The 25394-nt window shown below is 38.0% G+C and overlaps 1 protein-coding gene across 1 annotated transcript; it reads left to right on the top strand.

Moving 5' to 3' along the window:
• The first annotated feature begins 1261 nt into the window (after positions 1-1261).
• Positions 1262-22922, top strand: aars1 (alanyl-tRNA synthetase 1). Its single transcript, XM_042496523.1, has 20 exons — positions 1262-1349; positions 5082-5239; positions 5805-5993; positions 7323-7468; positions 8573-8764; positions 9543-9687; positions 10704-10849; positions 11140-11248; positions 12049-12199; positions 12367-12491; positions 14585-14729; positions 14831-15009; positions 16426-16539; positions 16704-16910; positions 17759-17943; positions 19425-19533; positions 20106-20219; positions 20298-20504; positions 21686-21799; positions 22714-22922. Exons 2-20 carry the CDS (start codon positions 5096-5098, stop codon positions 22891-22893), a joined length of 2901 nt encoding a protein of 966 aa, XP_042352457.1. The 5' UTR covers positions 1262-1349; positions 5082-5095; the 3' UTR covers positions 22894-22922.
• Positions 22923-25394: the final 2472 nt, after the last annotated feature.

Genomic DNA, 25394 nt, shown 5'->3' with positions numbered 1-25394 from the left:
ATTATGTCACAAAATTGGTGATACGTCTGGCCAGAACCAAACCGACTTACTGACAAAATATTTTTAGTGAACTTGTTACTCACAAGTATATACACTACCAAATTTCATTAAAAAAATACAAAAGTGCATACAGATACATAGGACAAAACAAACAACAGTACAAATAAATAAAAAATACATAAAATGAAAAGACAAATGAAAAAGCAAACAGACAAACAAATGATTACATTCACATTATATAATGCCAGGATTTGCCTTAAATGCATCATTTTATTTGTTTTGTCATTTAATAACTTAAATGTCTTCATTGCTTTTTTTGTTCTTAACCTTAGCCAATGGGGTGCTATATTGCTGGAAGTCAGTTATAAAGTTCAGGCAAGTTGGTTTAGTGTCTGACAATTTTTTTCTTTTTAATATGAAATAAAACATTGTATATGCAATTTGCTTTTTTCAGTCTTATCTTGCCTAAAGTATAACATTACATCAAATATATTGATTTCAATATTTATCTTAAGTTTCTTTCTTTCATTTTATTTATTTTATTTTAGGTTATTTTATTTTTATTTCTAGAAAGTTAGCAACATCGGTTTTTCTAGCCCACAAAAATCACTTTTATAATCAATATCTTGATTGTCTCCAACACAAGCTTTACTGAATAATTTCTATATAATATTTTGAAGGAGGCCCACTCCTTAAGCTAGTTATTTAACAGTATTTTTGTCTTTTTCCCCATGCTTTTCCTCTCTGTATATTATTTAAGGATGACCAGACACATTTAGAAGGGACAGTTAGGGTTACTTAGGGGCATTTTTTTTAAAGAAATCAAACCAATTTGCTGGTGACAAATGGTTAATATAGTGGTAGTATAATGGTTAATTAGTTCCACCAATATAAATATTTTCCCACAATCTTAAAGATTAGGTAGATTAAAGCCCCAGACTTTACGTTTTTGTATAAGGAGATTTTCTGGAACAGCATTAAAAACAATAGTGTCCTCCTCTCGTTTTACAGGTGTTTTAAATTTATCTACGCATTTTTTGTATGTTATCAAACCTTTCTTTATCAGACGATCTAAAAATTTAAAACAAACTCTGTCACCGGTGTCATTTACATTGCATCAGCCAAACCAGGGAAGTTCGCACCATTGATGTGGCGGGCTGGGCTAAGATTGACAGGAGGCTCGTCCAATAGGAATCGAGGATTTTCGAGTACCGGTGCCGTTTGGCCAATGAGCTGCCGCCGTAGGCGTGTCTTATGTGCTCTGAGCTTTCCTTTTGGTCGAGCAGCGTGGGCTAAAGCAGTGTGTCTGGGTGCAGTAACCGATTCATTCTGCGAGAATAGCGACTTCTGTGAGTATTATCTCTTTCTCAGACGCTTTTTAAGCAAATAACGTTTGCCGTACCATTCAGCAAAGTAGGGTTTCTGATAGAGTTGTGCGCTAAAATGTCTTTCTCACGCTGAGGTAGCAGCGTCTAGCTAACGTTTAGCTTGCTAACGTCAGCTTGTCAAGCTAGTGCCCAACACAGCAGAGTTTGAGGTCAGCTGGAGATCTGAAAATGCTGCAATCCGGCTTTTTTTTAAATCAATTTAAAGATGAAATATATGTGACATGACTGGCACTAATTCGCGACAGCGCTTTCTGTGCGCTTGTTTACAACAGAGGTGTAAAGGTGACAAGGGGGAACTGGTGTTAGTCAGCAGGTGAAAAGGAAAATAAGCCCACTGAGATTTAAAGTCAAACCTGCGGATATAACTAATTGTAGTCTCTATTTGTGGGCCTCCCCAATGGTAGAGGTAAGCTATGATTTGGAGACTAAACAGAGCTGCTCCACTTTGACATAAGGATTGTACCACCCACCTAAGCTATTGATCTGTGAAGTAATTACAAAGAAATATACATATTTGCACTTTATACTGGACTTTATATCCTTTAATTAGCTTTTTTTCTTTTCATGTGTACTTATACATATATTTATGTATTTGCATATGCTATATCTTGTGCTGCATTTTGCAATTTTTATTCATGTTTTCTTTGCTCTCTGTTGCTCTACAGGGGGGTTGAAAGTATATTAGAAAAAAATATCAAATAGCAGGCAGAATTTTAATAATGTATATAATATTTCCCTATGATTTCAAAATTATGATAACACTTAAAAGATTTAAATATGTGCTGTACCTACTGTCATTTTCTATCATTATTTATCATTTTATAAATTGATTAGTTGTTATGCTGATGTATCTCACATGTTCACGTAATTTTTCATTTATAAAAAGAATGCATTAATGTCATTAATGCATGAACTGCAAATTGAGTAAGATACATGAAATGATATGATGCCAATAAAAAGTAAAACCAACAAAAAAGTGCACACACACACAAATACGTGTATTTCTATACAGTAGTATATTTTACTTCTTGTATTTTGTAATTTTTATCTATTTATGTACTTTTTTAGCACGCATAATTTTAATTAGAAAATGGGATCAGAGATGTTTTTTATATGATTTAAAAATTACAATAATACTTAAAAGATTTAAACCTGAACTGTAAACTGTAAACGAAAAATCCAAATGACATCCTCACAAATATCGCTGATCCTTATTTGCATCCTTAAAAGTGCACACTTTTCCCTGTTGTTCATGTATTCTTGTTATCGTATCCTGTTTTCTGTCACAAACGTGTCATTTACAAAGTCTCATCTTCCTCACAATAAGCCCCATTTGCACCACTCAGTCTCTTGTTCGCAGAGGCGAAACTTTCCATCTCATCGCCCAAATGTCTCCACTTTCTCTGGTTGCCAACAGAGTGGTTTGGTAGTCAGGATGGGGATGTTGGGTGTTTACCGTCCGCTCGCTCGCCCCAGAGAGCTGAAGGCAGCAGCTGTGTGGTTTCCTTTGCCATGTAGTTTACGAATGAGTCCACTGATGGGAATTCTGATGTGTTTCTTTTAATTAGAGACGTACTGTATTTGTGTTGCTTGGATATAAAACTAGAGATGTATTTTAATTGAATTCAAATCCTTCGGATGGCTTTAATCCAGCTCGCTGCAATTGAGTTTTTTCTAGTTTGGTTGCTTATTTGTATAACACAAGTCTTGATCGTTTTTTACTTATGAGCAAAGTTTTGGCTGTCTCTATCTCCAACTTAAGTTGAAATGACTAGACTGCAATATGACTTTAATTGGCATCAGATGAGGTTTGAATAATAAGGTTTTTATGTGCCGGCTAGTATCACACACACAATGTTTCAATGAGTTTTTCAGGCCTACGTCAGCAGTAGTGTCTGATCCAGACTTAGCTCTCAGAGCAGAGGAGGAAATCATAAGACAGAGGGTTCATAAGGAAAATGGAAGAAATTCAGTAGATGCAATTTACTTTGTAACAAAAAACCCAAAAAACGTTTGCTTGGTGTTAAAACATAACAAAAGAAATAGCTTGGGGTCAAAAAAAACAAAGAAATTTGTGGTCAGTGGAGTCACAGAAAAACATTTTTTTGTTGTAAAACAAAATAACATAATGTCTTTCAAAATTGTTATGGAAATGTTATTATGGGTGTGGTTTCTATTTGTTGTTGCTTACACAACACAGTATGTACTGAATAAATAGTAGGAAAATTTAAAAAACACATCCCAATTTTTCTGAATTTCCCTAAATTTCCCTAAATTGCTTTTTGAGCAGTCCCTGCAGCATGAAAAGCTTCACCCGCCTTACAGGATTCCTGAGTTGCTGTTGGTTTATGGAAATAGCCAAAGGCCAATTTGTTGGAGGAAATGACAGAGGAGAACATTTTGTTAAAACAGCTTGTAAGGACACACAGGAGCGAATGGGGGTGAAGGAGTTAAGATACAAGTACAGAAGCATCACAGGGTTTCCCACACGTTCATTTATTTGTGGTGGACCACAACAGTTAAAACATCCCCCACCACAAAGATCTTTTTAGCACATAATTAAACTTAATCGTTTGTTGTTCTGGGTCCAGAAAGTTTGTGTTCACTCACTCTACAGTCTGCACGTCTGTCCTGGACGAGGGATCCCTCCTCAGTCGTTCCTCATAAAGTTTAATAATGTAAAAATCTAGTATTGCTTTAAAGCAGTTCTGCTCCTTTATTTGCAGCTTTGCCCACAACGACCAAATATAACTAGAGATATTGAACGTATAGCTATAATGGTGTAACAGTGTGGAAAAATCTACAAAAGCATTTCATGTGCTGTGGTTTGTTTCTGTGTTTGTTCATTTACGAGTGTGTTGAAGCAAAGCCTAGCTTGGAGCAAATGGCTAACTTGCATAAAAGGCAAAGGTGGTTTAACTGGTTGTAACTGGTGTAATTTCCATGTTGTGCCTTATAGCCAAAGGGCTTTTATAGCAGTCTAACTCTCTTTGAAAATGGAAAAATTGTTTGGAAACTCGCAATTTTATAGTGTCGCTGTCAGTCTTGTTAGAAAGCTGGGGAGAAGGATCACAGATAGTGCAAAAAATAAATGTACCCTCTATGATGACATTTTACCAGTTGAGCCTTGTAATGGAGCCGTGGAGCGCTTTGTCAGAGGAACACCAGCCTCTGTTCACATGTTTTAGGGTGCAGCTTAATTAGCTGCTTTCAGCATCAAACCAAAAGAGATCAACCAGGTTTGTCCACATGTGATAAGAAAAATTCGACTGGTTGGACAAGTAAGCTGAGTGTTTAACCTGTCTAGTCTGTGCTCTGCAGACAACACATAGTTACCATGTTAGCGCAGTCCAATCATGATTTTAGAATAAGACTCAAATTCTGCTCTGCTTGTTTTATTTAGGTAGGAAGGACATTGCATTAGCTGGTTTTTATAAGGTAAAAATGGACAAGACACATTTGTAGCATTTAGTTAAAGGAGTTCAAACTTGTTCACCCTTTAATCAATAAGTAGAAAAGTTGCTTTTGATCAGAATAAAATATATTTTGTCATCCTTTGTGTCCCTATAACCTGGCTCAGCTGCTTTGTTACAACTCAGTTGTGCATGGAGCTGAATTCCCCTGTGAGGTGCTTGTTTAAACATGTTTGATATTCAAAGTATTAATTATCTTTCATGTGTGTTTTTTGTCCAGACAGCTGATTCAGGATGGACTCCTCTTTGAGTGCAGCTCAAATCCGCGAGAAGTTCATTGACTTCTTCCGTCGCTATGAGCACAAGTACGTCCACTCGTCAGCCACCATCCCGCTTGACGACCCTACGCTGCTCTTCGCCAATGCTGGCATGAACCAGGTACAGTACATGGTTTATCCTAGATTTAAAACAATGCAACATTTAAGAAAATAAATAAGGTAATTTCAAGAAATACAAAGAAACAGCAACCCCACTCATAAAATAAATACCATCAATGAAGCAAATAAGCAAATTTGGTAATGAGGTATATATTTTATGAGTGGGGTTTCTGTTTCTTTGTATTTCTTGAAATTACCTTATTTATTTTCTTAAATGTTTTTGTTTCTGTTGTCTGTATGGTTGTAAATTGGCAGCCCTGCAAACTCTGTCATAAAAATGCTGTGACCCTTTTAAATAAACACTAAATAAGATAATTACAACAATGATAATAAAAGGATAGGAGCCGATAAAAGGATTGTGTTTAAACCTAAATTTTAATAAGTGTTTTAAAAGACGTCACTGATTCTTCAAACTCTCCATCCATGCAACGTCATGACATTTCTGTCTTTCAAACGTACCCACTGATGTACAAAGCTTAGACTCTATAATAATGAAACTATAATATTCTTGTGTCGCTCTTTCAGTAGAGCACAACTCAGGATTTTGCTTTTATTTTCCCTCGTAGTTCAAGCCCATCTTCCTCAACACCATTGACCCGTCCCACCCTATGGCCAGGCTGCGTCGTGCCGCCAACACGCAGAAGTGTATCCGTGCAGGAGGCAAACACAACGACCTGGACGATGTGGGGAAAGATGTGTACCATCACACCTTCTTCGAGATGCTGGGGTCCTGGTCCTTTGGGGACTACTTCAAGGTGTTATATTTTTATTTTTATTGTTACTGTCTTGTCACCTTACAATTATAACCCGACTGATATTTGATTTTTTTTTAAGCAGATACAGATATATCCATATTTGATAAAAATAAATTGAAAGACAGTTTTTTATTTTTTCAATAATCTTGTAAGAACTATGCTTAACAGGACACTTTTAAAGTAGAAAAATCTACTTGTCACTGCTCTCATTTTGAAATGACCTCAGACCTAGTTAGCCTTTTCTGTGCTGCAGTTTTTTTGCTACGTATTGGCCAACGTGTACACCTACACTTATTTATCTGCAGTAAGTTAATATTGACCCATATATCAGCCCAGTGGAGTTATTCGCTTAGTTACAACTTTATCTGCTGCAGTGCCCTTTATTTTGACACAAAGATAAAGTGGTAAGCGAAAGAAGAAGCTATACAGAATGATTTAATGCAGAAAGCACAGTAATCTCGTGTTTTTACTGCACTGTGTGTGGTTTTATGAGCACAAACATGGTCTAATGTAACAAAAAGTTTCTTCCTACTGACCTGACACAGAATTTTACCTGTGTTAGGAAATTTTACAGTTCACATACGACATCTGTTGATTCAATACTGGCGTTCGGAGCAGAACTCACAGGTGCGTTGCTTGATATCAGACAAAATTGTCCATCTTCAGTCAAATCAAACCCAGCCGAGTGGGCGGATTCAAAGGTCTGGACCCAGGCAAACAGTTGTGAAACTCATGGTCAGAATATTCACTCTCGTGTTGTCTTACTCACATTTTTTCACTTCCTTACTGAACTTATTACTGAAAAAAACGATTCCCCATTTTTCTGGAGTTTGATTGCACAACCGTGACAACGGTGCAATGTAGGAGCGCTGTTTTAGAGATACGACCAAAGACATCGCCACGTTTCTTTCATGATGGTCATCTTGCAGCCCAAAATCACACAGTTTACACCAGGCTTAAGCAGTGCTGATCAGTATAAACCAAGGTTACTGTAACAAATGTTTTCAGAAACATGTCATAGCTTACCGTTTAATACGAGATCCGGCTGGTCATCATTGTTTCGGACCCTTCCACATTACGTCGCTCATTAAAGGGAGCGTATATTGGTTTTATCAGGTGTAAAGCATTCTGGCGGTTGTAGGTTTTCTACCTGTTAAGCAAAAGCACTCTTTCTGTTGTCCTGTAGCCTCAGTTTCAAAAGTAATGTGTCCAAATGTGTGCTTTCTGTAGTTCTGTGGAGTTACTTTTTATCTGCCGCCCTTGTTGTCTTGTCCTCTGTGTCTTTTTCTTCACTCCACTCACTCTGTATCTCCTCTCCTCCCTCTACAGCAACTGGCCTGTAACATGGCCCTGGAGCTGCTGACCCAGGAGTTTGGTATTTCCATAGACCGCCTGTATGTCACCTACTTCGGGGGTAACGCTGAGGCAGGCCTGGAGCCCGACCTGGAGTGCAAGCAGATCTGGATCGACCTCGGGTGAGTGCAGTTTGGGATTGAGGTGTATTGATGAACACATCAGATGAAGGGTTTAGAGCAGCTTTTAATTATCACCAGCCACTGAGAATAATTTTTTAAATCCTGAATTATCTGGAGGGAGTTCCTTGAAGCTCCTCTACAACTCTTATACGGCTCTTTTTATAGATGTTGCAATGTATCGCTTCACGAGCGTTGCAAAACACTCTATCCACCTCTGTAATTGCACAACGTTGTTTGGTTATTCCCTGAGGAAAAGCCCTTCTTCTCCTCCCCCAGTCCCACAGAGCCACCACTGCCTACAGCAACAGCCCACAACAGTCTCACCCTCTCTATTTTCCACCTCCCTGTCTCATCTCATATCTCACCATCTTTTCATGTCCCAATAAATGAAATAAAAGTCCAGTTTTCTACCATTTATTTAAATATTCAAAGCTTTCATTCAGTTTTTTCTCCACTAAACATTAAACCTTTTCCCATTTTCTCTTTTATTTCTGTTTGTTTTTATTTGCTTTGCTTGTTTCACTTTTCACTCACCGTCTCTGCCAACATAAAAACACGCTGCCGGCCCTGCTGAAGCAGCTCCATAAAAGAGGGGGAAAGTCCACAAAATATAAACATGCAGAGTTTTTCAGATTTCTAATCGGCTGATTTCTTTCTGTTGGTTTTGTCAGGATACAGTGTGAATATATTAGCCCTGACACAAGTTATTCAAATCACGTATCTTACACACACACACACACACACACACACACACACACACACACACACAGGTATATTTACCTCACAATAATTTGTGCACACCTACATTATCTTTATTTTACAGTATATGTATATTAAGATCTTGATACATTTCTCATTGTCATGTAGTTGTTTTTCGAATAATCGGGCAGTTTATGACAGTAAATTTTGACATCATGTCTTACTGATGTAAACATTGATAACATTGATAATTGATAAAATAATTCTTTTGCTCACTGAGGGATGGCTTTCACACTTTGCGTTTTTTGTCCTAATTGTCTCACCATTTAATTTTTATCTGTTAATTTTTTCTGTTAATGTTAATTTAATGAAATAATCTCTCTCTGCTTGCTTTGTTTCTTTCAGGGTGGAGGAGGCTCGCATCCTGCCAGGCAGCATGAAGGACAACTTCTGGGAGATGGGAGACACCGGTCCCTGCGGCCCCTGCAGTGAGATCCACTACGACCGCATCGGAGGGAGGGACGCCGCTCACCTGGTGAACATGGACGACCCCAACGTGCTGGAGATCTGGAATCTTGTGTTCATTCAGTTTAACAGGTAACGGACGCTGACTCAGAGTTTGTTTTTTTATTTCTAAAATGCTAAATTATTGCTATGTTTGCGACTATCTTCCACACTACTCCAGCATCTTGGAACCCCTAAAATAGACCAAATAAAGAAATACCCAGTGTTGATGAATGGATTTTTGTAATATACAGTATTTATTTAATTGAGAGAATTACTTAATTCGAGAAACCAGAAGGAAACCTTTAGTAAAAACTGGACAAAGTGGAGAGTGTATGTTTCAAATGTCAGACCTGACTTTATGTGAACAAGTTTCAGAAACATGTTGTAGTGTCACAATTAGCCACCCATTGTCTATGTGTGTGTTTTGATAATAACCCCCCCCCCTTTTTATTTTATTTTTATTTATTTATTTTTTTTTATACAATTTCTCTGTTTATTTATTTATTTTTCCTTTTTATATTATTGAAAGGTTTTCATGTTCATTTGGTTGTGTATTTTATTTTTGTACTTTCACATAACCAGTTCAAAGAGTATTACAAAAAGAGGGCTGTGTTTTAGTCTGGACAGGCAGATAAGATGACTTTTGGATCTTATCAGTCACAACGTGCGTACTGACGAAATGGAAGACGCAGGACAGAAATGGTGTTGAGATAAAAAGGACAACATTTTTTTTTTTAAGTTGGACTTGAGCTGTATGATCCTCCTTAAATGCAGTAAGAAAAACCTGTATGCTCTCCCACTTTGAGACTGCTTGTTAAAAAGTACACACTCATTTTTTGATGATTGTAACTGTTGTTTGTGGCTCCAGAGAGTCAGAGACGGAGCTGAAGCCGCTGCCTAAGAAGAGCATCGACACAGGGATGGGACTGGAGCGCCTGGTGTCCGTCCTGCAGAACAAGATGTCCAACTACGACACTGACCTCTTTGTCCCGTACTTTGAAGCCATTCAGAAGGTACTGAAATGACCCATATCTATGTAACCAAGTATAAGAGTAAAAAAAAAAAATTACCTGTCAAAGTTATTATAGTTTTGTATTTTTCATTAGTTTTTGTTTTTGATTTAGTTAATTTTTATTTTCGGTTCAGTTTATTTCAGTTAGTGTCTTTTTTTTTTATTGATGAAATTTTCTCGTTATAGTTTAGGTTTGTATTAGTTCAGTTTGAGTTTTAGTTTTTATGCCTCTGCAGTGGTGATAGTCGCGGTCAGAGGCAATATCTTTTCAGTTGTCCATACCCAAGTACATTACACTTATTCTTATGGATGCAATATCTTTTTTGTGTGATCAAATTTTTATTTAGTGTTGTAATAATAAATCATATGCATAGCCACATTTCATCCACGTGCCCATATATTTTTTCAAATTTTGCATGTCTAGATGCTCCAGAAAGAAAGTTAGCCTTTTTCTATCCCTTCAATGAGATTAAAGAAGTATAGAGTAGGTCAGTGATTCCCAACTGGTCCAGCCACAAGGTCCAGATTTTGTCTTTTGTCATAAGTTCAACAAAACAACAAAGTTCATAATATTGCTTTAAGATCAGTGACATAAAAATGCCAACACACATTGTGTTAATAAACCAAATAATACCAAGAGCAAGGCAATAAAAAAATATCTAACAGCAGGAACTAGAATTTCAAAATAAAAAACTCTATGCCAGAAATTCAAAATAAAGTGTGTTTTTTACAAACTTGACATGTTAGTGAGTCACTTGCGGTACATTCATAATGCACCTGCAACCTGCTTTGTGACCCACCAGTTTGGAACCACTGAAATTCGTACTGCAATACAAACAACACTGTGGCAAATGACTCACAGTCGTGCAGACATCCCAGTTCCCTCACGCTTGTTATGTTGACAAATGTGACCATTTTGGCACGATTGGTGCTGTTGATGAGGAGCTCTTGGTGTAGAAGAAAGTTATCAACCACTGATGTAATACACACTTTAAACATAATGTGTGTTTGTTTCAGGGTACAGGTGCTCGACCTTACACCGGGAAAGTAGGCGCTGAGGATACTGACGGTATTGACATGGCCTACCGTGTGCTGGCTGACCACGCCCGCACCATCACCATCGCCCTGTCAGATGGCGGTCGGCCTGACAACACAGGAAGAGGGTGAGACATGAACATTGCAGAGCAAAAATGACAAATACAAACATGCAAAGATGCCATGTGAATCGCAGTGTCTGCAAAATGTGATATTCTCATCCACATGTAATGTACGTTTTAACCAGCACTTCCGAAATATAAAATTGCAAAGTCTTGGGGGAGAAGGTCAGCTTTTTAAGCTATTTATCCTGGGGGTTAAGTTCAGTTGATATAATGCCTAAATATAAAGTGTCAAAATCATCGTAGACATCACAGGTCAGATTATTGTAATGTTTTGTTGTTTTCTTCACGTTTAGCTACGTGTTGAGGAGGATCCTTCGTCGTGCTGTCCGTTACTCACACGAGAAGCTGAAAGCTCAGAAAGGTTTCTTTGCCTCTTTGGTGGACGTGGTGGTCGATTCGCTGGTGAGATTTTCTTTTTATTCTAAACTCGGTGGTCTGAGTGTAACACATAAAACTTGAGAGGAGGCCTTTTTAAACTGGGGACAGCCTCAGCAGGTTTTTTTTCTACAAACGTGATGAACTGTTAAAATGGAGAGCAGGTTAGCGCAGATATACTGTAAATACTTTGTGCTGTAAGGCTTACGGCTAAACTCCACTGGCTCTTAAAGGGTCTCTTAAAAACCTTTTCGCTGCATAAATCATGGCATAAATTAAAAATGATGCACAACTGTTCTATTTCTTTCAAGCGACACATGGGTATTTTTTTTTTAACTTTTTTTTTTAAACAAAGAAAATAGACATGAGACATACTAGATAAGATCATTTTTTTATGCGTTACATTAACACACACTGCACTGGATTTCTTTACATGCACACTATCAGTGAACTTATTTATTTAGATTATAGATATTTGCACTGTAAAACCAATTGCACATCTGTACTTCCTCCAGTGCACCTTTCGCACATATATTTTGTTCTTTACATTCTGTTTTGTTTCATTTTATATTTGTAAATTGCTTGTATATTTATATCTTCGATATTTATTTATCATTTATTTGTTTTGCATTGAAACACAGAGTCAAATTGTATGTGTAAATGTACTTGGCAATAAAACCGGATTCTGATTCTGATTCTGATTCTGATTCAGATTGCCACAAAGTAATTGGCTTTAGTTATGTACTCCTCTCTACATCACTACCTTTTTTTTCATCCCTCTCTCGCCCGATCTTTGATCCTCATCTTCTTTTTCTCTCACTCTCCAGGGCGAAGCCTTCCCGGAGCTGAAGAAAGACCCAGAAATGGTGAAGGACATTATTAATGAGGAGGAGACGCAGTTCCTCAAAACCCTCAGCAGGGGACGCTGCATCCTCGATAGGAAGATCAGCAGTCTGGGAGACAGCAAGACCCTTCCAGGTGAGACACATCAGCACTAACATGAGCACACGCTACGCATCACGTGTTAATGATTGCACTGGAAATAACCTATTTTAAGATATCAAGTAAAGAGTTGAAATCGCTTTAAGATGTCATTTTAACAGGTTCAGTGCACCATTTCAGTTTGTTTTTGTGTGTGCGTCCAGGTGACACAGCATGGCTGCTGTACGACACATACGGCTTCCCTCTGGACCTGACCTCCCTCATCGCAGAGGAGAAGGGCATGGAGGTGGACATCGCCGCTTTCGAAGAGGAGAAGAAGGCAGCACAGGTGAGGAGGTGGGAGGAGGGAAGCAAAGAGAACGAGACCTTCTGATATTTACCGATTGTTTGAATTTGGCATTGGCTGCTCTTTGAGTGAAACTCCACCGAGCAGTGCTCTGTGTCCACTCCTGTGGGTAAAAGATTTATCCTTGCGTCAGCGTTCTCCAGTATTGCACTGTAAGTCAGAATCAAGAGCTGTGCACCTGCTGTTTAAATAAACCCTCATTTACTTTACAGCCCCTGCGCTAATCCCTTGTTGTTTGATTTTGCAAAAAAAGATTGATCTCTTTTCTAGTTTGCTGCAGCCTCAGACTGCTGTCTCACTGCTGTCCAACACATCAGTCTGTGTACATACTGGCACTGCGGTTCAGCTCCCTGCCAAACAGGGAGTTTGAAACACTAAGTCTTTTATATTTCCTATTTTTCCTGCCATGTAACGCTGAGTTTATGAGGTAGAGCTGTACAATCTGAGGCGACACAGCACAATAGCCCTGCAGTAAAACTTTGTGAAGCTTATAAAGTTTGTTTTTATTGACATTGTCATGGAGTCAACTCTAAGGTCAGTTCTGCGTATGAGCATGTGAGAATATTTACACAGACTGAACATTATAAGGCTTTTACAAAGATGGGATGTATCCCTGGCTTGTTGTGTTGAATTACATTAGATTTTGCAAGTTCACCTAATAAAATGAACGACTGACTCCACAGCGAGAATGTTCTCAGAGAATCATTAAACAAGTGAAAGCGCACACATTTTTATCATAATGCACGTAGGTTGGAGAAATGTTGCCTCGTATGCACTTTATGAAACAGAGCTGATTAATGGACGGAAAAATATTTTAACCAAACCAGCAAATTTGGATTTTTTGTCGACTTGATAGTGAAGTTTAGACTTGCAATTAAAATGATAAATTACCTTTGTTTTTCCAGGTAAAAATGTCGCCTTTTGACAGTCACAAAACTAAATTGCAGATAAGGAAAACAAAACTGTGTGCTTTTTTTTTTTTACACATGATATTAAGTGTTTCAGAGACACATCCACTGCTGTGCCTGTCATGCTGGCTACTTAGATTTCAATAGTGCCTACGTCACTGACGTTAAAAGGTCAGAGGGCCCCGTGCACAGTTGTTATGTTTGCACACTTCCTAAATGTTCACTAGTTATGGTTCAACCTTCATTTTTACATGAATTCTCATGTAAATCAGCATCAAATCAGTTTGCTGCTGTATATAAATCCGCTGAGCGCACCTGTCACCCTCAAACTACATAAATAAGTTAAAAACATCAGCTGAATATTTAAACAACAGCTCTCAGTGCAGATGAGTCAGACGGTTTATACTCAGGGCTTCACATCTGTACAGATGTTATTTTAAGAATCTTCATAATCCCACTCAGGCTGCTTACCATAAGTCTTTGTGTTGTAAAATAATACTACTTATAATAATTTTAACAGTCCAGTGTTAATATATAATAAACTCTGTATACTTCTTGATGAATGTATTCAGTCTCTGTGACTGCGTAACGTCTCCATCAGCCACAACACATATTCTGTTAATAGAAAAAAACCTTTAAAAAGACAACTAGATGCGCCTTGATGTTGAAGGATTTTCGCTGTCCACTTTTGCATGACGTCAGAGCAGGTCGGGATGAGCTCGGACACAAATCTGACCAGCATGCATTGCTCATATTGCCAGTGATCAATTCTGTGCAGGACTGGCTAAGCTCTTACCAAGTCTTACTGTTACTGGGTTATAAATGGGCTTCATGATTTGCTTTGGTTATCAGCTACGCTTTAAATACCACGTTTCTTAATAATTATTTCATTCATTTCTCTTTTTTAAAGTTTTTAAAGTGTGTAATTCTGGAGAAAGAGTTAATTGAATCTCATTCCCAGGTTGTGAAATACTCATGTTTAGGGTTGGTGGGTTATAATCTCCAGAATGGCATACTGCACCTTCAAATTAAAAGAACTCATATTGTGTATATAAATGTCAAGTTAAGTGTTATAGATTTTATGTTTATAACTGAATAACAATACAAGTGTGTGTGTGTGTGTGTGTGTGTGTGTGTGTGTGTGTGTGTGTGTGTGTGTGTGTATAGTTAAGGTCCCAGGGTAAGGGCGCAGGAGACGTAGACCACATCATGTTGGACATCTATGCCATCGAAGAGCTGAGGAACAAGAAGATCCCCGCCACAGATGACTCGTGCAAATACAGATACACCTCCGAAGAAGACGGCACCTACAGTCAGTGAATTAACGTTCTCGCCAACAGACCTCAGGTTCAGACGGACGGCTGAATTATCAGGACATTCTCGCTCTGATCCTCGCTCTGTCTGTGTGTCTAGACTTTGAGCAGGCCTCAGCCACGGTGCTCGCCCTGCGCCGCGACCGCGCCTTCTGCGATGAAGTGACCACGGGGCAGGAGTGCGGTGTGCTGCTGGACCAGACGTCCTTCTACGCCGAGCAGGGCGGACAGACATTCGATGAGGGCTACATGGTCCGAGAGGACGACAGCACAGAGGACGTAAGTGCAACAATAAAGTAAATTGGATGCAAAAAATGTATGCATGAGCTTCTCCGTGGTTCAAACTCCACTGATGCAGCTTGAGAGTGTTTGAAAAAGCACGATGACATCTGAGGTTTTAAAAAGCCTTCATTTTTAGAGTTGGTGTGTTGAGTATCGCAATGCGGGTAAAAACAGAAATCCAGGTTTCAGCCCAAACTGAAATGAATTCACCCTTTGTTGACCTTTAAGTTATATAAGAAATGATGACGAAACTATCACATAGTTGATGTGTAACATTTGGGTCTAATGCAGAAGACTGTTATTGTGGTATACAGTTATCGCCTACAAATGTCGAAGAGGAACGTTGTTTGCTAACTAACTATGATTATTATCCATATGTGATTGCTGCAACTGACAATGTTCAATTTCTTTAAATTTTCATATTTATAAAATGGGTCTCCCAACTGAAAAACTTCTCGAAGCTTAAATTGACAACAAATGAGACATAAGCACAACCTGCTAACATGTTTTTTTTTTTTTTTTCCAACATAGAAAATAGACATCAGACATCCTAGATTACCACCGAATAATTGGTTACAGTTATGTGCTGTTGATACGTAGAATGTAGAATTTAAAAAAAAAAGTTTAAACAATGTAATGAAGTTTAAATTTGTTTATGTGAAATTTGCCAACCTGGATGATTAAATTTTACATAAAAGTTTAGAAATAGGTTTGTTACATTCTGACTAAAGGACATTAAACCGACATCAACATTTTGATGACAGAGTACATAGATCGACTCATAGTAATGCAGTAATAGTTTGCCGGCAGTAATACTCACTGTAATACTGATTCATTGTCAACATCTGTGTTGACACTGACTTTCGTTGTGACTTTAAGATTTGTGTTTTTCGTTAAGGTCCTTGTATTTTTTTTAAATGAGCAAGTGTTTTGAGCATGCAGTTTGTTTGAAACATCTCTTAGAAGGCTGTAAATATTGTGAATTTTGATAGGTGGATAAATGAAAGATAATACGTTGCTGTCATCTGTCTCATGAGTGAGAACCTGAATGACATGAAACATGTTCATATCAGTTTGCAGAGGACCATCTTTTAAAAATTTAAAAGTCAGTACTTTGCTTCTTTTGTATGACTTCATGTATTCTTTAAAAAAAATTCTCATTTGTGCTGATGATATTAATGCTTGAGTCTTATGTTCTCTTCCATATCTAACACCACTCCCTCAAACACTTTAAAAACTTTGAAGCATGAGTTTACAAAAATGAATGTTTAATCTTTAAATGCTAGGGAAAAACACACAAACCACCAGAGAACTTTCCAACGAAACTATTGAGATTTTAACTTTTTTTTAACCTGTTTTTCAGTCTTTTCTGCTGAATAAAAACACGTCTAAAAAGTCTTACTTTCTTTGCAGCGGATGGAGTTCACAGTGAAGAACACGCAGGTCAGAGGAGGTTACGTCCTCCATATTGGGACGGTCTATGGCGTTCTGAAGGTTGGAGACCGCGTTACCTTACGTGTGGATGAGGTGAGAACATTTTTGTTGCATAGAGACCTAATAATGTTTATTGTTGGGCAGTTAAAAAGCATAAAAATAATATGATGACACAATTTCAAGGTTTGTTTCTGAGCTCTGTTTGTTTTGTTTGTGTCAAGTTCACACGTGTTAATCTGTTCATCTTCTTTTTCCAGGCTCGTCGCAGGCCCATCATGAGCAACCACACCGCCACACATATCTTGAACTTTGCCCTGCGGGGGGTCCTGGGGGAGGCTGACCAGAGGGGCTCCCTGGTGGCCCCTGACCGTCTGCGCTTTGACTTTACTGCTAAAGGTGCCCTGAGCACCGGGGAGGTCCGCAGGACTGAGGAGATCGCCTGTGCCATGATAAAAGAAGCTAAGGTCAGTGGGGAGATACGCATGGAATAATCACACACCTGACAGTAGTTTATTTTGACTTTTGACCTTTTACATACTCAGAATGATTCTGATGTAGATGATGATGATCTTAGATGAACTGTTGAACCCTTTAAAACTTGAGCAAATGGGCTTGATTTTTTTTTTTTTTTTCAAAAACATGGGAAGATGACAATAAGCGACTGAGAAAGAAATGGCTGAAAAATTTGCAAGAAATTTGTTAAAACTTGCAAGAAAATAACCTGAAAAAAACATCAACAAGAAATTAGTAAAAAACAACAAACAAGAAAATTACTATAAAAATAGATTAAGTTGAACTTTAAAAAAACAAACAAACAAGAAAATGGCCATAAGAAGATGCTAAAAACAATAATGTAAGATCTTATTATAATAAATATAAATAGAAATATAGTTTTCTGTACATTTTCTCTAGTTTTTTAATAAAATCCAATAATAATTTAAGGTACTTTTTTGGTCAACATTTACTAATTTTTAGCATTTTGTGGGACATTGGTTGCTCATTATGTTTTTCACCTATGTTTTCAAATGAAATCAAACCAGTTTTCCGAGGTTACAGAGGTTTAAATGCTTGTGAAAGGTATCTAAATGCAGCACAGGTGTTAAAGGGTTAACTTTAGCTAACATCCTCCCTGAACCTTAAACAGAAGATATACTATATATAAGGAAATGCTTAATGTCTCTTGCTGAAGAGAAGACAGAGGCTTTGTAACAATATTTGATCCTGATGGAAGTTTAATGTCGGTTTGCTTTTGCCATAATAATTCTGAAAATTAACCCTTTTATTTTCCTCTCCCACACTTTGCTCTCTCCAGCCGGTGTACGCTCTGGAAGCCCCACTAGCAAAGGCTAAGGCCATTCAGGGCCTGCGTGCCGTGTTTGATGAGACCTACCCTGACCCCGTCCGCGTCGTCTCTATCGGTATCCCAGTTGAGACCCTGCTGGAAAACCCCGACAGCACTGCTGGGTCTCTCACCTCCATCGAGTTTTGTGGTGGAACGTGAGTATGATGCTTTATTTCATTGCTGGTGCATTTCTGCTGACGTGGGATGCAAACTAACCCGTCATGGTTCAAATACAGCAGAGGCAGCAAAGTCCACTGAAACCTCTCAAACCTGAACTAAGAGGTTTAACTCTCTTCAAAAACACGGGAACAGGCAATAAGCTGCAAGTTAGTTGCAAGAAATTAGTAAAAGGTGACAAGAAAACACATGAAAGTTAATTTTCAAAAAAAGGAGAGATGAGAAAATATTTTATTTAAAATAGGTGAAAATGTCTAGAAACTGTATGATTATCAGAATTATATAGGCTATGCAAAATATGTTTAGTATTTTTCCATTTTTAGCACCTTTTTCAGGTCATTTTTTTAATGTATTTCTGTTTTGGCACTGTCTTTGGCAGCAAACAGTGCAGTATAGATGTGCATAGATGAAGTGCAGGAAAAGCTTATCCCTCAGCAGCGGTTTGAGTCTCTTTTTGCTTCAAACTTGCACTCACCTGTTGGCAAAATGTAGATTAAACTTGCTCTAATAAGCATATTCGTGCATAAATTCTACCTCTGCACAGGACCACAAACATAAATACTACTTACTTTTATACTCATCGGTGGTGCTTGAATAAGAAAAATATGATTTGTGAGTTAAATTTGGTTAAAAATGACTTTAAAAGCTTTAATTAAGTGTCTGATACCTGTAGACACCTGCAGGCACGTGAGCTCCTGCTCCTGTTGTGTGTTCAGTGTCACATCTGAGGCGCTGCTGGTGATGACAGTGCATGTTCTGAGGAGAAGATACACAGCCCTCACATCAACTCAGAGAAGATTTGACTCTGAATAAATGTCTGCATCTGCATGGAGCCAACAATTTTCCCAAGTGTCAGACCTGCCCGGTGGCGGTGTGTAAAGTGGAAACCATTAATTGGATTTGTGGGTCTTTATGACGAGGCGGCCGTGTCCCCGCGCAGACGAGCCCTGGAACATTTCGCAGAGCTCAATCCAGCGATTAGACTTGCTGCACTGACTTTTACAGTGTCTGCTCCCGGCTGTAAAATTCACCTGAATGCCAAAGACGTCTCCGCTCTTACAAAGATTATAGCAAGACTTTACATTTCATTTGATTACAGTCAGAGTCCAAATGGTTTCTGAGCTATATTTATGTGCAGAGCTGTTGAAACCACCCTGCACATGCACAGAGTCCGATTTAAGCACTGCAGGAGACATTTGCATGGCACTTGTTTTTTAATTGCGTGTCCCGCCGTCTCCACGCAGCTGCAGGTTTTAAAATATTCTACTTTCGTAAACTGTTGTTGTGCTTCCTGATGTTGTCTTTGATGTTCTAATCTGCAGCCCACTTCAAAGAATCCCTTGTTCCCGCCGCTGTGGTTTTGTAATGTAGTATCTCCCGCTCTGTGTTGCTCCTTCTCCTCGCCGCTCTCATCTGCCTCCCACAGTTGTATAACGATGTTGGTTTCTGTTATCTGCAGCCATCTGCAGAACGCAGGTCACGCCGCGCCGTTTGTCATCGTCTCAGAGGAGGCCATCGCTAAGGGCATCCGCCGCATTGTTGCTGTGACAGGAACAGAGGCCCAGAAGGTCAGGACACACACACACACACACACACACACACACACACACACACACACACATTCGCTTCCAGCATTATGCTCATGTAACACATCCACCCACACTCATATAGGAGAGAGTTTAGCCAACATTTTATAGATTTAATATTGCTGCAGTGTGTGTCTCCGTCCAAAATGATCGCTTCTGTGTTGACGGTCAAATGGTCACAGTGATTTTCTTACTGCTCACAGAAAAAATTAACAAAATGAAATTGTGTCTCAGACTGTGGGACTATGTGTCTTTTTTGGGTCCCCTGTGAAAAAAATCACCCCAGTGATGAAACTTTAATGAAGCTTGTTTTTGACTTGTGCTGAACTTGGAGCTACAAAAGAGCATTTTGCATTTTTTCCCCCTCTCTCCAGGCCCCGAGGACGAATTAATCTTCACTATTTTTAGACTATTGTTTGATCCTCCTCTTTATCTTTTTCCTTTTTTTTATTGCGTTCACTGCTCTGCTTCTTCTTCTTTCTCCCTCATCTCTCACTTCACTTTTTGCTCTTTGCCCTTGTCTCGCTCACCCGTCTGTGTCTCACATCCATCAGGCCGAGAAGAAAGCCGATTCCCTTCAACAGTCTTTGTCCAAACTGGGAGACAAGGTGAAGCAGCAGACTGCCCCGAACAAGGACATCCAGAAAGAGATTGGTGACATGACGGAGGTAAATGGGGTTTTTTTTGTGCTCCAAAGACTTCAGAATATCTGCGGCGTGGTGTAAACATGTCCGTCGTCTCTGCAGTCGATAGGCACAGCAATGATCTCCCAGTGGAGGAAAGACGAGATGAGGGAATCCCTAAAGGGCCTGAAGAAGACCATGGACGACTTGGACCGCAACTACAAGGCTGACATCCAGAAGAGAGTCCTGGAGAAAACCAAGGATGTGATTGAAAGCAACCCCAACCAACCACTGCTCATCATGGAGATGGAGACCGGAGCCTCGGCAAAGGTGCGAGTCCATACAGGACTTTTAACAGCCAACAAAATAAAGTGTATTCAGGGTTTGTACACTCATGAAAACCTGGAAAAAGGTCATGGAACATGCCAATAGCAATTTCCAGGCCTAGAAATGTCATGTAATATACCCTGAAGGTCAGGGAATTTTGTTTCACAAACCTGTATAATAACAAATGATGTGTTCAAGGACTGTCGGAAATTTAAAAGTTCAACGATAATTTCTGTTTCTTCAATTTCTGGCTGTGTTATTTCTTTGTAAGAAAACACGGAAAGGCTTTTCTTTACCGAGAAAAAAAATGTTAAAAGAGAAAAAAATGCAAAAAAAAATGCAGAAAAATGAAAGAAAAATATTACACTTTCTTTCTTTAATAATCACTAAACATTTTTACAGAAAAAAAGTAATAAAAAATGCCAAAACTTTTTAAAGAAAAAAAAGAAACTGCCCATTTTTTTTATTTAAAATCATTAGTAGAATTAATGCAAAATACAACCATTTAGCTTTATGCTCTCCAGTGCTTAAACAATTATTTAAGTCTCTCAGTTGTATTTACATATTCAGTAGTAGTCCTGTTGTGAATTCATTATTTTGTAAATAATATATATTTAAAAAGCTGTGATATAGTACAGTACTTTTTTGTACTGATAGAAGTATCGATGGTCGTTTTAGAGAAGGCATGGTCTTCAAAGTTTACCTCAAAGTCATAAAATATGTCGTCATGGAAATGTTTTTGTAAAAAGGTGTATGAGCAGACTGAAATTATGTAACTGGATGTCCTTTCTACCCATTTAGATTTTTCTTAGTGTTCTCTGAACTGACATATCAGCCAAAATGTCCTTGTAAAAGAAGACCCAACATACACATACAGGAGGAAATGTATAAAATCCGTAAGACTTCATCAGCATCCCCTACCAAAATAAATGAAAAGCACAAACAGTATTAAAATCCAGTTTATCTCTGCAGTATTGCTCATTTTCGCAGGCAGTCTCATAGCTTATCTCATTGTGTTATTGCCATGGGACCCAAATCAGCTCTGTGGCCCATTAGTTCTGACCTTGAGACATCAATAGTGCTGATTACCAGACTTTTTTTTTCTTTTTCTTCACTGTTTCTACTCTTCCCTTCTTTCTCTCCCGCTGTTTTTTCTGCTCACATTTGTCCTTATTCTCTCTCAGGCTCTGAACGAGTCACTGAAGCTGCTGAAGACTCAGTCTCCTCAGACCGCTGCGATGCTCTTCACCGTAGACCCCGACGCCGGCAAGATCACCTGCCTGTGTCAAGTCCCGCAGGTAACACACCCGTTCAGTCAGACGAACCGTGAGCAGGATAGGCCCGTTACGATCACTACGTTTGTTGGACCATATATTGTCCCAGTGGTAATCACGATAAAAAATATGAGTGTTTTGACACATCACAAATACAGGGTTGGTACAGTCATGGAAAAACCTGGAAAAATCATGGAATTTTCAGATAGTAATTTCCAAGCCTGGAAATGTTTTGGAAAACTAAATATACCCTGAAAGTTATGGAAAAGCCATTGAAATCTGTTTCACAAACTTGTATAATAGCTCTTGGTGCATTCGAGGACTGTCAAAAATTGAAAAATCGACCAATAATTTTGTTTTTTTACAGTTTGTGGCTGTGATAAAATGTGTAATTCTGGTGAAAACACATGAAGGCAAAATTCCTTCTGTTGTTTTAAAAAAAAAACATAAAAAATTGTCAAATTTTGAAAGAAATATGAATATCCCAAAACTTTTTAAGGAAAAACAAATTCAATGAAGCCTTTTAAAGGAAAAAAAAGCCAACATTTTTTCTTTAAAAATCACCCCAAATTGCTTTTTGCTTTCCAAGCCATGCTTTCTTTGAAAATGACAAAATACTTTTAAGAGAAAAAATATTTCCAGTATTTTTTTAAATGAAAAACTTCAATCATTTTGTATTTTATTAGTTAGCATTAGTTCAGAGGATATTTTAAAATATCGAGATATATATTGTGTATTAAGATTAGACTTAAAATATCGGAATATTATTTTAAAGCCACATAGCAGGAAGTGATAAACCGGAACCGTAATTGTAAATAGAGGAAAGTGATTAAATAAAATGGTTGTAAGACGTTGCAAGCAGCAGGTTTATTTGGAAAATTGAAATCATGTTGGATTTTATCGTAATTTGTAACTCTGATCACCTCTCCTCCCTTCAGGATGTGGCCAACCGCGGACTGAAGGCCAGCGAGTGGGTTCAGGAGGTGTGTCCCCTGCTGGACGGCAAAGGCGGCGGCAAGGACATGTCTGCTCAGGCCACCGGCAAGAACACACACTGCCTGCAGGAGGCGCTACAGATGGCCAACGAGTTTGCACAGCTGAAACTGGGAGAGAACTAAGAGGAGAGGGGGGTGTGTGTGGGGAGGTGGAGGGAGGAGGAGGAGGAGGAGGAGGAGGAGGAAGAGGAGTAAAGTAAAGTAATGGAGTCCTGAGTCTTAACCCTCTGAACCCTGGATCAACATTTGGACGTGTTTAAACCTTTGAAATGTGAGCAAATTGGTTTCATATCTTTCGAAAACACATAAAAAGGAAACGGACAACTTGGCAAGAGATGTGCCACAAATTATGAGAAATAAGGAAAAGCTGACAAGAAAATGATCCAAAATGATTGTCGAAAAAAGACAGAAAAAACACGGACAGAAAATTATAAGAAAATTATTATTTAACTATAATTTAACTAAATTTAACTATAATTATAAATTTGAAGTTGATTCTATTCACATTTCTTTCATTTTTAAATATTCGTTTCTTCCTTTTTGTGTGCTAAATTTCAGATAATTTTCTTGTTACGTTTCGCTAATTACTTATTAATTTGGGGTAATTTCTTGTGAAGTTTTTCATCTCCTTGAGTGTTTTTGAAAGGGATCGAGCGAATTTGCTCAGTTTTCTGGGGCGTTAGCCGAGTTAGAAATCCCCAAACTCCTTTCCTCTCCTCTTTTCTTCTCTCTTCAGATGACAAAAGATTAGAAAACAAACACAACTGTCGGGCGTCTCGCTCGCCATGTTGACCGTGATGACCACTGACACTCAGCCAGCAGAGACTGAGCCCCGTGTATATTTATTAAGAGTACGATTGCTGACTTGCCCCAGTAAAAAATAATCTCTGTGGAAATTGCCTAAACTCATAGGAAGATCCTCTCGTGCAGTGAAGTGAAAGAGGACCGCAGATGATTATTGCATTATTGCATGCGGATGAGAAGGAAAGAGATTGATCGATTTAGCCTCCGACAAACTGCAAAGCTCGGAAGAAGCGACTAAAACTGCGCGAACTCTTAAAAGTCAGCTCTTGACCGTCCATCCTGCCTCCGTGTTTCATCTCACTGTAGCCCTGTTTATTTAAATACACAGAGCACTTTGTGTTTCGTGCTCGTTCAGTGCTGCGCTTTAAACTTCTTGTGCCACTAAAGCACAGCCTCTGAAAGAAAAAAAACAAGTCAGCCCGAGCTCTTAAATGATTTAGATTAACGTCTGATCTGATGTCTGAACAGTGGCTCCGTCCATCTGAGCGCTCTCCTGTGATATGCTGGACTTGAGTTGTTCATACGGTAGTTGTATCATAGTCTAGCTTATCAAATAACAAGCCATTTATCCGACGGGTTTAATTTAGTCGAGTGATAAATCATTAACTGTATAAAATGATCAGGAACGAGTCCAATAACTAATCTGTGTAACTTCATTTCACTGACATTTAATTGTCTTTTATCATTGTAGCTGTTCCATGTCGGAGAAATGTCACGTTATAAGAATGGAATAAATACGACTAGTAAATGCCACGCTGTCTACGCTGTGTTTTTTCAAATGTGTGATATAATGTGTATGAGTTATTAATTTACAAGAAGAAAATGCAAACTCGATTTGCTTAAAGTATTGGCTTCAGATATGATTGATTAAACCGCATTATTGGAACAAAAATGATTGATGTATGAATTAATTAGCAAGCCTTAAAATGATCTATTATTAACACTGCACAGTTTATAGGAAAATTATGCAAAGCAGGATAAAAATATCCAGAAAACTATATTTAGTTATCAAAAGTATAAATGTAAAATAATGGTGCACATTTTAGGTTCATTCTCTTATTTGTTTTTGTTTTTTTACTTTTCTTTTTTTAAAATTATTTTCAGGTAGATTTTCCTGTATTTTTTTTAACTTATTCATCAAAAAAGGGAAAAATGTTCAGAAAACTATATTTAGATTTATTAAAATTATATATTTAAAAGGATGGAAGTGAACAAAAATGTGTTTGTATGTATATATATGTATATCACTTTTAAGGGTCATTTTCTTATTTGCTTTTGGTTTTTACTTTTTTTTGTGCTTATTTTCAGATAAATTTCCTGTATTTTGTTTTTTAAATGTATTTATCCAAAAAATGAAAAATCACCAGAAAACCATATTAAGGTCCCTAAAATTATACACAAATAACATTACAGAAAAAAAGGTATACATTTTTTTTTTTTATCATTATTTCACTTTTTTTTAGGTTAATTTCTTATTTGTTTTTTTTCCCTTTTCCTTTTTTCTGATTATCAGATAATTTTCCTGTGATTTTTTTTTTTTTTTTTTTAATATTATTTTTATTTCCAATTTCTCACTAATTGTTGGGCTGTATCTTGTTAATTTTCTCATTTCCTTCCTTTTCCTTTTCCTGTGATTTTAATAGAAATCAAGCAAGTTGCTCAGGTTCAAAGGGGTTAAACATTAGAGTCAGTTCTCCTGAAGTGTATGATTGACAGCAGAGCAAAAGTGTGTGTCTGTGTGTGTGTGTGTGTGTGTGTGTGTGTGTGTGTCTGTCTGTCTGTCTGTCTGTCTGTCTGTCTGTCTCTGTCTGCTTGCAGCA

Source organism: Plectropomus leopardus, chromosome 11 (genome assembly GCF_008729295.1).
Source record: "Plectropomus leopardus isolate mb chromosome 11, YSFRI_Pleo_2.0, whole genome shotgun sequence".
In the NCBI taxonomy this organism is placed as follows: Eukaryota; Metazoa; Chordata; class Actinopteri; order Perciformes; family Serranidae; genus Plectropomus; species Plectropomus leopardus.
The sequence above is the reverse complement of the archived record's forward strand: the minus strand, read 5'-3'. Positions and strand labels throughout refer to the sequence as shown.